Consider the following 13585-nt stretch of genomic DNA (forward strand, 5'->3'; position numbering starts at 1 on the left):
CCTCCTGCGTCCATGGACGGACTCCTGCGATATGGGATGCATTCGTCTATCAACTTGAAGAGTCCATGAATGAGGAGGCTACACGTGTCCGACAAAGGTGATGCGTCGACGGCGGACTCCTCCCATATACTTGGCAGACTCCTCCCATTGGCTCGGTTGACTCTTCCCAACTGCTTGGCGGACTCCTCATATTTTGGCTGACTCCTATCATTGCTCGGCTGACCAGGGCCGTCTCCGAAAATCCCAAAAAAAAATTTGGCCGTGTTCAAGATAAAAAATTTGGGCCCTATTCGCAAATCTTCATATAATATAAACTCATCAATCATTCAATCAAATAACCCATAATACTACGATAATTGTTATCAAATAGATAAAACAAATTAACAAAAATAGTGTAGCAAAAATGATCAAGTTATCGAACCTACTTGCTAAGCGAAAAGTGTGGTTCTTCTAGCGTTTTTTGAAGCAAAGCTTTCGATCAACTCCTTGTAATCCATAGTATCTAATATTTCACTTTTAATAGAAATTGTCGCCAACCCGTTTAGCCTTTCTTGTGACATTTTAGAATGTAAATAGGCCTTCAACAACTTCAACTTTGAGAAACTTCTTTCTGCTGATGCCACGGTTACCGGAATTGTCAACAACACTTTATATGCATTTATAACATTAGGATAAGTAGTACTGCGTTGGAAGATATAGTCTAAAACATCAAAAGAGTTGTCAACGTGTCTCGGTAAAAATGTATTAGTTAAGTTCAACTCCGTATACAATTCTTTAGCATCAATATCGGACTCTCCTTCATACTTCAATGCATCTTGAAGGCGATAACAACACTCCTTAAGCTTGGCTTCATTTAGAGTCTTCAACTTTTTTGGAAACAAAAACCCAATTATTTTTTCGAATTTTTAGTATTGTTCAAAACTTGTTTCAAGTGAAAAAATAGCTTGATCAACAATACATAAAAAATAATTTACTCTAAAATCCTCCTCGGGTGAAAATGTTACTTCTTCTACACTTGATGATTCATCATTGTTTTTTCCTATATATCACACGTTTTTTCCGGAATTCCGCATTAACACCTATTTCATTTGCAATTTCTCCAGCTTCATCGAGCGCCTTAGAGAACCCCACTTCTCTATAATTTTTAAGGAATTTAATTAATTTGCCCACTTCATCAATAGCAACATCAAGAACAACATCTTTTGATTGCAACCGTTTGCTCACCACATTCACCTTTGATAATAATTCAAACCAAATGACAATTTGTGCCAAACATTCAAAATCACCAAGTTCATACTCTTCTAATTATTTAGCTTCACATATGATTTTAGCGTCTCTATCCGTCTCCCTAACTTCTCGCAAAGCTTTTCTTACATCTCCAAGTTGATTTTTTATAGCCTTAATACTATCTATACGACTTTCCCAACGAGTTGTAGACAATGATTTAAGAGTTAGGGGCTGTTTGGTACCCTCTTAATGACCATTCAGATGTTATCTCTTAATGGTTTAAAACCTCTGAATGAATAAGAGGTAACCTCAAGTCTGAATGGTTAAGAAGTAACCTCTGAATGGTAAATCATCACATCTCACATTCTTCTACATTCTCATTGGTAAAATTCTTAATGGTTCCATTAAGAGGTAGCCTCTTAATGACCATTCAGAGGCTACCAAACAACCCCTTAATCCTTTAACATTGTCTTTCAAAATTTGCCACCTATTAATAGAATAGGCAAAGATAGTATATAACCGTTGTATTGTTCCAAAAAATTCTTTAGACTTAGTAGTTGTGTTAGCCATGTCACACAATGCTAGATTTAGACTATGACAACCACAAGCACTATTGAAAGCTCTAGAAATTTTTTTTCTAAAAATCTAGTTTGAACTCCTTTGTTTTTTCCTCTCATGTTTGCCCCATTATCGTAGCCTTGACCACGCATATCACCAATATCAAGACCAAGCGACTCTAATTCCTTACATGTAACTTCAAAAAGTCCTAAACCCGTGGTATCATCAACAACCAAAAAACCTAAAAATGATTCCTCAACGGTCATAGAACTAGAGTTAAAATTCACGTACCTCACAATTATGGACATTTGCTCTTGGTGACTTGTATCAGGCGTGCAATTGAGGATGATGGAGTAATACTTTGCTTGCTTAACCTTCTTGATGATTTCGGTTCTAACTTTATCCCCTAATAATTCTATCACGTTTTGAATATTTTGGCCAAGAAAGTGTACATGGCACTCTTCATTCAAAACACGGCGCACATGTTCTTTCATAATCGGGTCAAACTCTTCCAACTTCTCAACTAAACCGAAAAAGTATCCATTGCCTTTTTGATACAACTTCTCATTTGTCCCACGAAACGCTAAGCCATATTTTGCAAGAAATTTCACAAGCGCAACAATCCGTATAATGACTTGTTTCCAATAATCTTTTTCTTTTTTAAATTGCTCATATGCCACTTTGTCAATTGTTTCTTTGCATTTCAACCTTTGGCGTAATTCAAACCATTCATTCATATTCTTGAAATGTTCTAAACCAACTTCATGTTCTTTAAGTCTACCACTAGCATGTCTTCAATCCTTATAACCTTCATCATCCAACCCACCTTTCGGATGCCCCGTTCTAAAAACTTTACAACAAAAAAACAAAAGAGTTTGTCAAGTTTTTCCGAATACACTAGCCATTCTCTATCACACGTCTCCCTATTTGATAGAATTCTAGCGTACATGGTATTAGAAAAATGTCTTCCAAATTTATCCACGGGGCCCTTAACAACATCCATATCTCTTTTTGGACCTTTCATAACCAACTCTTTAATCATGTCATTACTAAGCCCACCCCAATTTCTCGGATAAAATAATCAATATCCGGAAACGAATTAACATCATCTTCATCTACTGTAGCATTAACATTATCTTCACCTACGTTCATGTTGTCTTCACATACGGTCACATTGTCTTCGCCCACATTAGCTTCTTCATCTACGTTCACATCTTCTTCACCCACATTATCGTCACCCAAGTTAGAACTAGAATTTTGAGTTTCTTTTGAAAAAAACTTGTGTATTCGGTTTTGTTTTACTTCGTCCGCCTTTCTTTTCTCATCCTCTAGCTTCGTCTTCTTATGTTTTTGATGGTCGGATGGGTATTTGTATTTAGGAACGGAGGCATAATTTCTAAATATTAACAAAAAACATTCATTCAATATTTCAATCACAAGTCATTAGTTAACAAAAATCATACATTCATTCAATATTTCAATAACAAGACAATAAGACATCAGTTAACAAAAAAACATACATTCATTCAATATTAACAAATAACATTCATTCAATATTTCAAATTTTCAATAAAAAAGACATTCATTCAATCAAAAACATTCATATGAAATCAAAAAGACATTCATTCAATCAAAAACAAAATCAAAAAGACAAAAACATATGAAATCAGCGACTGATATACCTCCGATTTCGAAAGTCTGATGATAATTGCGATTGATATACCTCTGATTCCGAATCACTGGGATATTAGGAACAAAAACTGAAACTCTAATGATCAACGACTGAAATCCTGAATGAGAATTGAGAGCCGACCTTTTGTTTCCCTCCTGACTTCTGTGCGTGCAATTGATATCATCAGCGACTTTTTGTTTACCTCGTCCCTCCTGTGTGTGCCATATATGATCACTGTAGGCCCTAATTTTTTGTAATTGGGCCTTATTTCAATTGATTGCAACTGTCTGGGCCTATTTCAACTTACATAATTGATTTTTTATAAAAACATACATAATTTTTTTAATATATATATATATATAGAATTTTCGTTTTTTGGGCCCCATACTAGTTTGGGCCCTGTGCACAGGTGAAGGTTGAAGAAAAGAGGATCTGATACTAAGTATTTGGCTATTGTGCTTGCTATTGGAACTGAATGTGATATTGGTTAGTAGTTAGTACAAACAATTATGATTCATTATTCTGATTTGATTGTGAAATGTTTAGGAATGTATGTGAAATGAGATGTTAATTAGGGTGTTTGGATGTGTGATTAAACAGATTATTGAGCTTTTGTGATTTGATTGTTAGGGACATGACGGTTGATGTGCGTTAGATGTAATATAATTTAGATGTATATTTTAAGCCCTTTTTACACTTTTAGCCAAGTTTTAAATTTATAAAACACGATATTTACTAACACTAAACACACATATGGGCAAGTGCACCCATCGCGGACGTAGTATAGTGTTGGTAAGATACCGTGGTCGTCCAAGGACACAAGAGCTTTTAGTACCGGTTTATCCTCAACGTCTAATCAAATCAAAAAGTTAGAAAAGGTGTTTAAACTAAGAAAATAAAAACTAACTAAATGCTGAAAAATAAAATAAAAATAAAAACAGATAGACAAGATGAATCACTTGGATCCGACTCGTGTATTAGTATAACCTTTGATTATTTTCGCACTTTTGCACTTGTTTAAGAGATTATCTTAGTTATTGTAGTAGGCCCCTCTTTTGAAAGCGACGTTACCCTCAACCCAGTAGTTTGAGTCAGCAAGGATACAATCCTAAAGGGTTGGATTATTGGAAGATAATGAATTAAGTTATTAATGCAAATTATGGTAGGCCCCGCTTTTGGCGGTGACGTTACCCTCGGCTAAGTAGTCTGAGTCAGCAAGGATACAGTCCTAAATAGCCGGGTTATAGTATTAATAGTAGTTAACTTATGAGGGGGTCAAAGAGTTTGGATCCCCGCCATCCAATACCTATGGGCATTGAAGGAGATCCTACTAAATTTGACCCAGGTCCCTTGCAGGACCTCTAAACGCTGAACAAGGGCAAGACCCTTACCAAACCGTTCCCTTAACCCCCGACCAGGTAGCCAACATACCTCCATATAGACCGTGGAGATATGAATGGTGAAAATCTTTTATTTTATATAGACAGTAAAATAATGCCAAGACACCACGGACAAACGATAAGGAAAGATCACCTTCAACATAAGCAACTAGTTATTAAAGTCATTAATACAAAACCAAATAAAAAGTGCAAAAGATTAAAAATAAAAAGTATTATACTAAACACTTGTCTTCACCAAGTGATGTAAGAGACTTAGGCAAACATGGCCTTGATTGTCAAGAACTCTTACGATCAATCTTGGATCCCGAGACGACTCACACACTCTATGATGGACAATGGATGATGGTGGTGGATGATGGTGTTATGGTGGTGGTGGGTGGTGGATGAAGTGTGAGAGAGGTGGTGTGCCAAGGGATGAGTTGAAATGAAACCAAGCACTCCTATTTATAGGTTGAACAGAAGGCTGGGCACGGCCCCGTGTCCGCTGGACACGCCCCCGTGCCCGTCTGACACTCTCTCTATTCATTAATTGTAATTCGCAATTACAATTAATGCGCCTGCTGTACTTTCGCCACGCCCCCATGCTCACTGGACACGGCCCCATGGTGGGCAATAGAAGCTTCTATAGGTTTGTCTTTTCTGCTGCTTCTTGGGCACGGCCCCGTGCTGGCTGAGCACGGGGCGTGTTCAGTCTTCTGACTTCTCTTTTCTGCTTGGGAGGATGCCGTTGAGGGGTCGGGCAATCCACTTTTGTTCCTTTTCTTGTATTTATGTTAGATTTAGCTGTCTTTTTGCTTCTTTTGTGAATTTGAGCTCATTTCATCCTGAAAATACAAAAGGAAGACAAAAACACTCTTTTTCCAACATTAGTACTTAAAAAGGGTTAGTTTTATGACTCAATTGATGTAATTTATATGTTGCATTTTACACACATCAAATACCCCCACACTTGAACTTTGCTTGTCCTCAAGCAAAACTCTTTAATATGTGGCTTACACTCCCAAATGGAATGGGTAGAAGAGAAGGTTTTCGGCTTGTCATAGAGTGTCGGGAATCCAAGATCTTTTTGGGTTTTATTTTTATTTATTTACAATCCTATTCGTTATGATTTATTTAGAACGTTTCATAAGAGAAATTACTTATTTGGGCATAGCATGCCTTTTTTTTTTAAATTTCATTTATATACAAGTTCACATACCTCACGGGGGATCACTCGGCCGAAGGTGTATTTTTAGTGAATCACTCGAGAGCGGCATGGAACTTATTCCTACCATAAGCTTGCCAAGCAATCAATCCTCCTCCTTTTTAACTATATACCTTTGTAAATATCAAGAGGACTTTTTGGGTGAAGGGTTAGGCTTGGGCTAAAGGTGGGTGGTTGGGTTAGTGGTTAGTAAAAGGGCGAAAAGCGTCGGTTTTCGTAAAACACTTTGTTTTAGTGACTTTTTATTTCGAAGTATTTCTCCAAACAAGCTTTTGTTTTAATAGCTTTGTTTGTTTATTTCTAACTTCATCATTTTTTTAGTCACACGAAAAACCGAGCTTGTTACTAAAATAAAGGGAGAAAATAAAAAGGGTTTTTGGTGGGTAAAAAAAAAAGTTTTTAGGGTAAAGAAATGAAAGGTTTAGGCTCAAAGGTGAAAATAAAAAGGGTTTTTGGTGGGTAAAAAAAAGTTTTTAGGGTAAAGAAATGAAAGGTTTAGGCTCAAAGGATTTTGGGTAGGTGATAAAAAAAATTGAAAAATAATGGTGTAGAAAGAAAAAATGGTTAGTCCTAATGCCTCCATCTAGAGTCGTAAGAACCAAGCGGCTATTCACACAAGAAACGAAAAATGAGCATTTAGTCTAAAGATGTAAATTTTGTATGCTCAATAAAGGCTCAAAACTCACTTTTGTGGGAATGGGTTTTTATGTGATCAAGTATATATAATCAAATTTTAACTAAGCTTGTCATGCCGTTTCATAATTTTCTTATGTTGGTTCTTGTTATCACGACGCTCTCGGTTGTAAAATTGTAAAAATATAACCTTATTAATCTTAGGATTCCTAACTTAAACTTTAGACAAGTAAAAAAATGAAAATTTTTGAAAAAATTTGGGGCGTTTAGCGGTTCCAATAGAGTTTTGTGTAAGGCTTGTTATTAGGACTTGCAAAATTTCAAGGTTTTAGCTTCCCCCCCCCCCACACTTAAATTACACATTGTCCTCAATGTGTCCCAAAAATAAATTTTTAGGTTGATTGGATGTGTAATGTGGTGTTAAAAAGCAAAGTTTTATGTTACTGGCAGTCTGAACACGGCCCCATGGGGACCGGACGCGGCCCCGTGTTCAGGTGCCAGTAACAAAAATTAAAGAAATGAGACAGAAGCCTGGACACGGGGGCGTGTCTGGTGAACACGGCCCGTGTCCAGTTACCTGAACTGGGCGTTTTTCTGCAGGGGGTTCAGCACGGGGCCGTGTTGGTTGGACACGGCCCGTGTTGAACCTTCTGTAACGGAGAAATTTGTGTCGGGTTGCCTTGTTCTTGTGCATGGGGCATTTTTCTCGTTCCCCTTTTCATCCTTTACCACCATGAGTGTGTTTTATTCCTGCAAAGTTAAAACTAAGAGATTAAACTAAACTAAGGATAGTTCCGCGGAATGCCTCCGTGGTGCGCCACGTTTATAAGGGTCCTTGGCTAGACCCAATGTGAGGTTATATATTTTCTGAGTGGGATGTTTGGCATCCCATGTTACACCGTCGGAGAGCCGCATCCAAACTCGAATCAATAACTGACGCCGTGGTCCGTAGGACAACCCTTAAGTGCCTTAAAAAGATTAAAATCCCATGCTTTACACGTTTAATTGTTTGAACTTGGTAACTACTAGTTGTTTGGACGTGCAGGTGCAAATAGAGCTTAAAAGGGAAGTGATTTGGAGCATCAATGAAAAAAATCAATTTTTGGAATTGAAGAATTAAGAGGATAGCATGATAGAGGGAATTACAAGAACGTAGGTGAAAACGGTGAAGAAAACGGAGTTGAAACGAAAAAGTTATACTGAAAACAAGTTTTCATGCTGAAGCCTGCCGTAAGCTACGGCAAGGGCCGTAGCTTACGGCGCCGACTGGCACTTTTTGTCACCGTATGACAGTTTAAAGCCACCGTAAGCCATTCCAAGCCACCGTAAGCTACGGTGGCCACCGTAGCTTACGGCGCTGACCTACGTAAATGTGTAACTTCCACCTTTTAATGTGGATTTATGATGCCCTTTCACCTCTAATCATTCCCATTCGGTTACACAACAATTTGGGACGATTTTTGGTTGTGCTTGGGAGCTTGAAGACATCTTTAATCATTGTTCTTATGTTTCTAACTTATTTGGAAGATCAAGACTTTGTTATGATGTTTGTTAAAGCCATGAGTGGCTAAACTTGTTATGATTGTCTTTAGTTGAAGGTTTGTAAGACTTTATGCATCCAAACTCGAATCAATAACCTTCATGTAGTTGACCGGGTCATCGTCTTCTATTCTCTTCCCAACTCTGAATTTTACTTCATCATCCCCGTACCTCAAGGTGAGCGTTCCATCATTCATATCTACCACTGCTTGTGCGGTGGCAAGAAATGGTCTCCCTAATATGAGGGGGACCTCGGTGTCTTCCTCCATATCGAGTATGACAAAGTCGGCCGGATAGACGAATTTGCTTACCTTTACCAGGACATTTTCGATGACACCTTGCGGGAATTTGACGGATCGATCAGCAAGTTGTATGCTCATTTTTGTAGGACTCGTTGTTCCTAGGCTGATTCTTTTAAACATAGATGAGGGCATGAGGTTAATGCTAGCCCCAAGATCGGCTAGTGCATTACGAACGGGGGAATCCCTGATTGAGCAGGGAATCGTGAAACTTCCGGGATCGATTTTCTTTTGGGGAAGTTTGTTGAGTACGAGAGCAGAGCATTCTTCACCTAAGTTAACTAATTGCAAAGTTTCAATTTTCTTTTATGAGTGAGGAAGTCCCTCATGAACTTAGAGTATTTGGGCATTTGGGTTAGGACATCAATAAAAGGAATATTGACATGCAATTGTTTTAATAGACTTTCGAATTTTGGGAATTGCTCAATGGTCTTTTGACGAATTAACCTACCGGGGTACGGAACTCGAGGAGCCATGGTAGGTTCTGATGACGGAGGGGAGTTCTTCTCCTGCAGAGGCGGGGGTACAGTTTCTTCTGTCGGCGGTGGAGCCTCCGCAGGCCCCACGGTGCGGTTTCGTAACGTGATGAGATGAACTTGCGCTTTTGGGTTTGTTTCGGTATTGCTTGGTAATGCACCTTGTGGTCTCTCGGAAAAATTTTGAGCTAGTTGATTTAATTGTTTTTCTATGTTTTGAATACTAGCTTGTTGATTTCTAAAATTTGATTCTAATTGTAGAAACCTTTCCGAGTTTTTCTTTTCAGTGTCGGAGATGAGGCAAGATACAGTATCTTCAAGCCTTTCTCGTCCACCTTGTTGTTGAGTGAAATTTTGTGACTCATTTCTTGGTTGTTGAAAGTTTGTTCGTTGGGTTTGTTGGTTACTACTATTGCCGGGCTCTCTCCAACCAAGGTTTGGGTAGCTTCGCCATCCTTGGTTGTAGGTGCCCGTTGGCGGACCCGACGGCCTAGGTCTATTATCAATGTAGCTTACCGACTCTTTGTTGATCGTCTGTTTCTTTCATACAACTCCAATTTTCATGTGGCACACCACACCCTTCACAAGCCATAACCGAGACTGTTTTTGTCATTTCTAATTTTTTTATTTTTGAAGAAAGGGCCTCGATTTGGGCTTGTAAAAAAGTGATTTCATCAACTTTATGGGCGCCCGGGGCAATAGATTTATTGCCTCGGGGGGTGTGCCATTGAAAATTGTTTTGAGCAATTTCCTCAATTTGGTTATATATTTCATGCGGGCGGCGATTACCTAAAAGTCCCCCGGAGCTAGAATCAAGTGTCTGCCTTGTGTGTGGCAACAATCCATTATAGAAAGTGGATACTTGTTGCCATATCGCAAGGCCATGATGTGGACACTTGCGTAATAGTTCCTTGAACCCTTCCCAAGTTTCATATAAGGATTCCTCGTCCTCTTGTGAATATGTATTAATTTCAGTCATTAATTTAGTCGTTTTAGCGGGAGGGAAATACTTATATAGAAATTTTTGGGCTAGTTCATCCCAGGTGTTTACCGATCCAGCTGGGAGGGCGTTCAGCCAAGCTTTTGCTCGGTCTTTTAGTGAAAAAGGAAACATTCGGAGGCGGATGGCGTCATTTGATGCTCCATTGATCCGAAAGGTATCACATATTTCTAAGAAATTAGTAATATGTAGATGGGGATCCTCGTCCGCAAGCCCATGGAAGGTTGCGGAGTTTTGGAGCATTTGTATCAAATGCGGCCGAAGTTCGAAGTTATTGGCTTCAACATTCGGTGCATTGATAGCGGCGCCTAGGTTACCTACGGTGGGTCGTAGATAATCCATGAGGGTACGTTGGTCCGCCATTGGAGGTGGATTCCCCGAAACTTTCTCTACCTTTTTAGCTTTTAGTCTTTTTCTGAGAAGGCGTTCGGGTTCTTCTAGAGGTTCTTTTATGTCCTTATTAGAACTGGAGCTCATACACTATGTAGGATGGCGTCTGGTTCCAAGTCCTGCAATAAAAACAGAAAAGAATGCTGGTCAGAAGGTTCACCACGGCCCCGTGCTCAGCGAACACGGCCCGTGGTCGGAGTTACAGCGATTGTTTTCCAGATCCCAGTTACTGGAAAGTTGGACACGGCCCCGTGTTGCACCGACACGGCCCCGTGGTCAGCCTTCTGTAACTTGGAAAACTAAAAACTGCGAGTAACGATGCTGGGCACGGCCCGTGTCCGACCAGGCACGGCCCGTGCTGAGCTCTGCAGAAGCTGAAAAACTAAGAAAAATCCTAAAAAATTAAAAAGAAAAATAAAAATATGATTAGGCCGTTGATTCCTAACTTTCTTAAAATCCTTGTGTCCCCGGCAGCTGCGCCAAAAACTTGATGTGTGCGAGGTGTTATATAATTTAGATGTATATTTTAAGCCCTTTTTACACTTTTAGCCAAGTTTTAAATTTATAAAACACGATATTTACTAACACTAAACACACATATGGGCAAGTGCACCCATCGCGGACGTAGTATAGTGTTGGTAAGATACCGAGGTCGTCCAAGGACACAAGAGCTTTTAGTACCGGTTTATCCTCAACGTCTAATCAAATCAAAAAGTTAGAAAAGGTGTTTAAACTAAGAAAATAAAAACTAACTAAATGCTGAAAAATAAAAGAAAAATAAAAACAGATAGACAAGATGAATCACTTGGATCCGACTCGTGTATTAGTATAACCTTTGATTATTTTCGCACTTTTGCACTTGTTTAAGAGATTATCTTAGTTATTGTAGTAGGCCCCTCTTTTGAAGGCGACGTTACCCTCAACCCAGTAGTTTGAGTCAGCAAGGATACAATCCTAAAGGGTTGGATTATTGGAAGATAATGAATTAAGTTATTAATGCAAATTATGGTAGGCCCCGCTTTTGGCGGTGACGTTACCCTCGGCTAAGTAGTCTGAGTCAGCAAGGATACAGTCCTAAATAGCCGGGTTATAGTATTAATAGTAGTTAACTTATGAGGGGGTCAAAGAGTTTGGATCCCCGCCATCCAATACCTATGGGCATTGAAGGAGATCCTACTAAATTTGACCCAGGTCCCTTGCAGGACCTCTAAACGCTGAACAAGGGCAAGACCCTTACCAAACCGTTCCCTTAACCCCCGACCAGGTAGCCAACATACCTCCATATAGACCGTGGAGATATGAATGGTGAAAATCTTTTATTTTATATAGACAGTAAAATAATGCCAAGACACCACGGACAAACGATAAGGAAAGATCACCTTCAACATAAGCAACTAGTTATTAAAGTCATTAATACAAAACCAAATAAAAAGTGCAAAAGATTAAAAATAAAAAGTATTATACTAAACACTTGTCTTCACCAAGTGATGTAAGAGACTTAGGCAAACATGGCCTTGATTGTCAAGAACTCTTACGATCAATCTTGGATCCCGAGACGACTCACACACTCTATGATGGACAATGGATGATGGTGGTGGATGATGGTGTTATGGTGGTGGTGGGTGGTGGATGAAGTGTGAGAGAGGTGGTGTGCCAAGGGATGAGTTGAAATGAAACCAAGCACTCCTATTTATAGGTTGAACAGAAGGCTGGGCACGGCCCCGTGTCCGCTGGACACGCCCCCGTGCCCGTCTGACACTCTCTCTCTTCATTAATTGTAATTCGCAATTACAATTAATGCGCCTGCTGTACTTTCGCCACGCCCCCGTGCTCACTGGACACGGCCCCATGGTGGGCAATAGAAGCTTCTATAGGTTTGTCTTTTCTGCTGCTTCTTGGGCACGGCCCCGTGCTGGCTGAGCACGGGGCGTGTTCAGTCTTCTGACTTCTCTTTTCTGCTTGGGAGGATGCCGTTCAGGGGTCGGGCAATCCACTTTTGTTCATTTTCTTGTATTTATGTTAGATTTAGCTGTCTTTTTGCTTCTTTTGTGAATTTGAGCTCATTTCATCCTGAAAATACAAAAGGAAGACAAAAACACTCTTTTTTCCTACATTAGTACTTAAAAAGGGTTAGTTTTATGCCTCAATTGATGTAATTTATATGTTGCATTTTACAAACATCAACGGTGGTGGTGGGGATGATGGTGGCAGTGGTGGGGATGGTGGCTGTGCGGTGGTGTTTAGAGAGAGAAGAGTGTGTAAAGATGAGAGAGAAAGTGTGTGTAGGTGTGCGCTGGCGTGTGTGTGTTTTATTATATATATATAATTATTTATATCTATATATTATTTATTAAAAGTTTATGCATTAGACACTTGTGCATATAAGAGTTGTACCTTGTGTGTAAATGACCAAATTACCCTCATAGTTAACAGACTTGATGGATGGAGTTAGAAATTTGGACTCAAATGGTTAAAGAAAATGCTTATGGGGACTCAGGTCGTTAAAATTTTTGCTTTTGGACTCAAGTGGTTAAAACCCATAAAACACAGGGACTCAAAAAGTAATTTACCCTTATTTTTTTAATTAATTAAGTTGGTTTTTTGTTATAAAATAATGTTGGTTTTTTTTGTTATAATTTTTATAAAAAATGCAGTTAAATTAAGCAATACAAACAACAAAAATATCCAAATTAAATAAATATTATAAATACTGAAAAGTAAATTGTTCATACATCAAAACGTAAAATTCAATTGTTCATACAGTACTACATCATATAAAAATAACATAAACCACTATTGTCATCAATTCTCGTCAGACTCAGCGAGCTCCTCCTCCGCAAAGTTCGGGCCACGCCTAGTAGAGCGTGACGGGTTCTGCAGCGTATAGGACGTGTCTGGAGCCTGTAAAAAATTAAACATAATACTCATTACATAACATTAAAATTGTTCGTAGAAAATAAAATAAAAACAAAATAACATACCTGCATGGAAAGGTCGAACAGAGGAAAGATCGGCATGGTCTGGCGGGACTGAGGAAAATGCGGCATGGAAAGGTTGGGCTGAGTATAGGATGGGTCGTAAGCCTATAAGAATTTAAATAGAATACCCATTCCATAACATTAAATTGCTCGTAGATAAATGAAATAAAAATAAGATAACATACCTGCATGGACGGGATAGACTAAGT

At 39.0% G+C, this 13585-nt stretch overlaps 1 protein-coding gene and 1 non-coding gene across 2 annotated transcripts; one reads left to right on the top strand and one right to left on the bottom strand.

Moving 5' to 3' along the window:
• Positions 1–428: 428 nt before the first annotated feature.
• LOC110944624 lies at positions 429–2522 on the bottom strand. The gene is made up of 3 exons (XM_022186278.1): positions 1911–2522; positions 1051–1233; positions 429–866 (listed from the first exon to the last, which is right to left on the bottom strand). The coding sequence occupies exons 1-3, from the start codon at positions 2520–2522 to the stop codon at positions 429–431; spliced, it is 1233 nt and encodes a 410-aa protein (XP_022041970.1).
• A 7364-nt stretch (positions 2523–9886) lies between these two features.
• On the top strand, positions 9887–9993 carry LOC118479947. The gene has a single exon (XR_004861589.1). It is a non-coding gene; the product is annotated as a small nucleolar RNA R71 (small nucleolar RNA).
• Positions 9994–13585: the final 3592 nt, after the last annotated feature.

This window comes from Helianthus annuus, chromosome 6 (assembly GCF_002127325.2).
Source record: "Helianthus annuus cultivar XRQ/B chromosome 6, HanXRQr2.0-SUNRISE, whole genome shotgun sequence".
In the NCBI taxonomy this organism is placed as follows: Eukaryota; Viridiplantae; Streptophyta; class Magnoliopsida; order Asterales; family Asteraceae; genus Helianthus; species Helianthus annuus.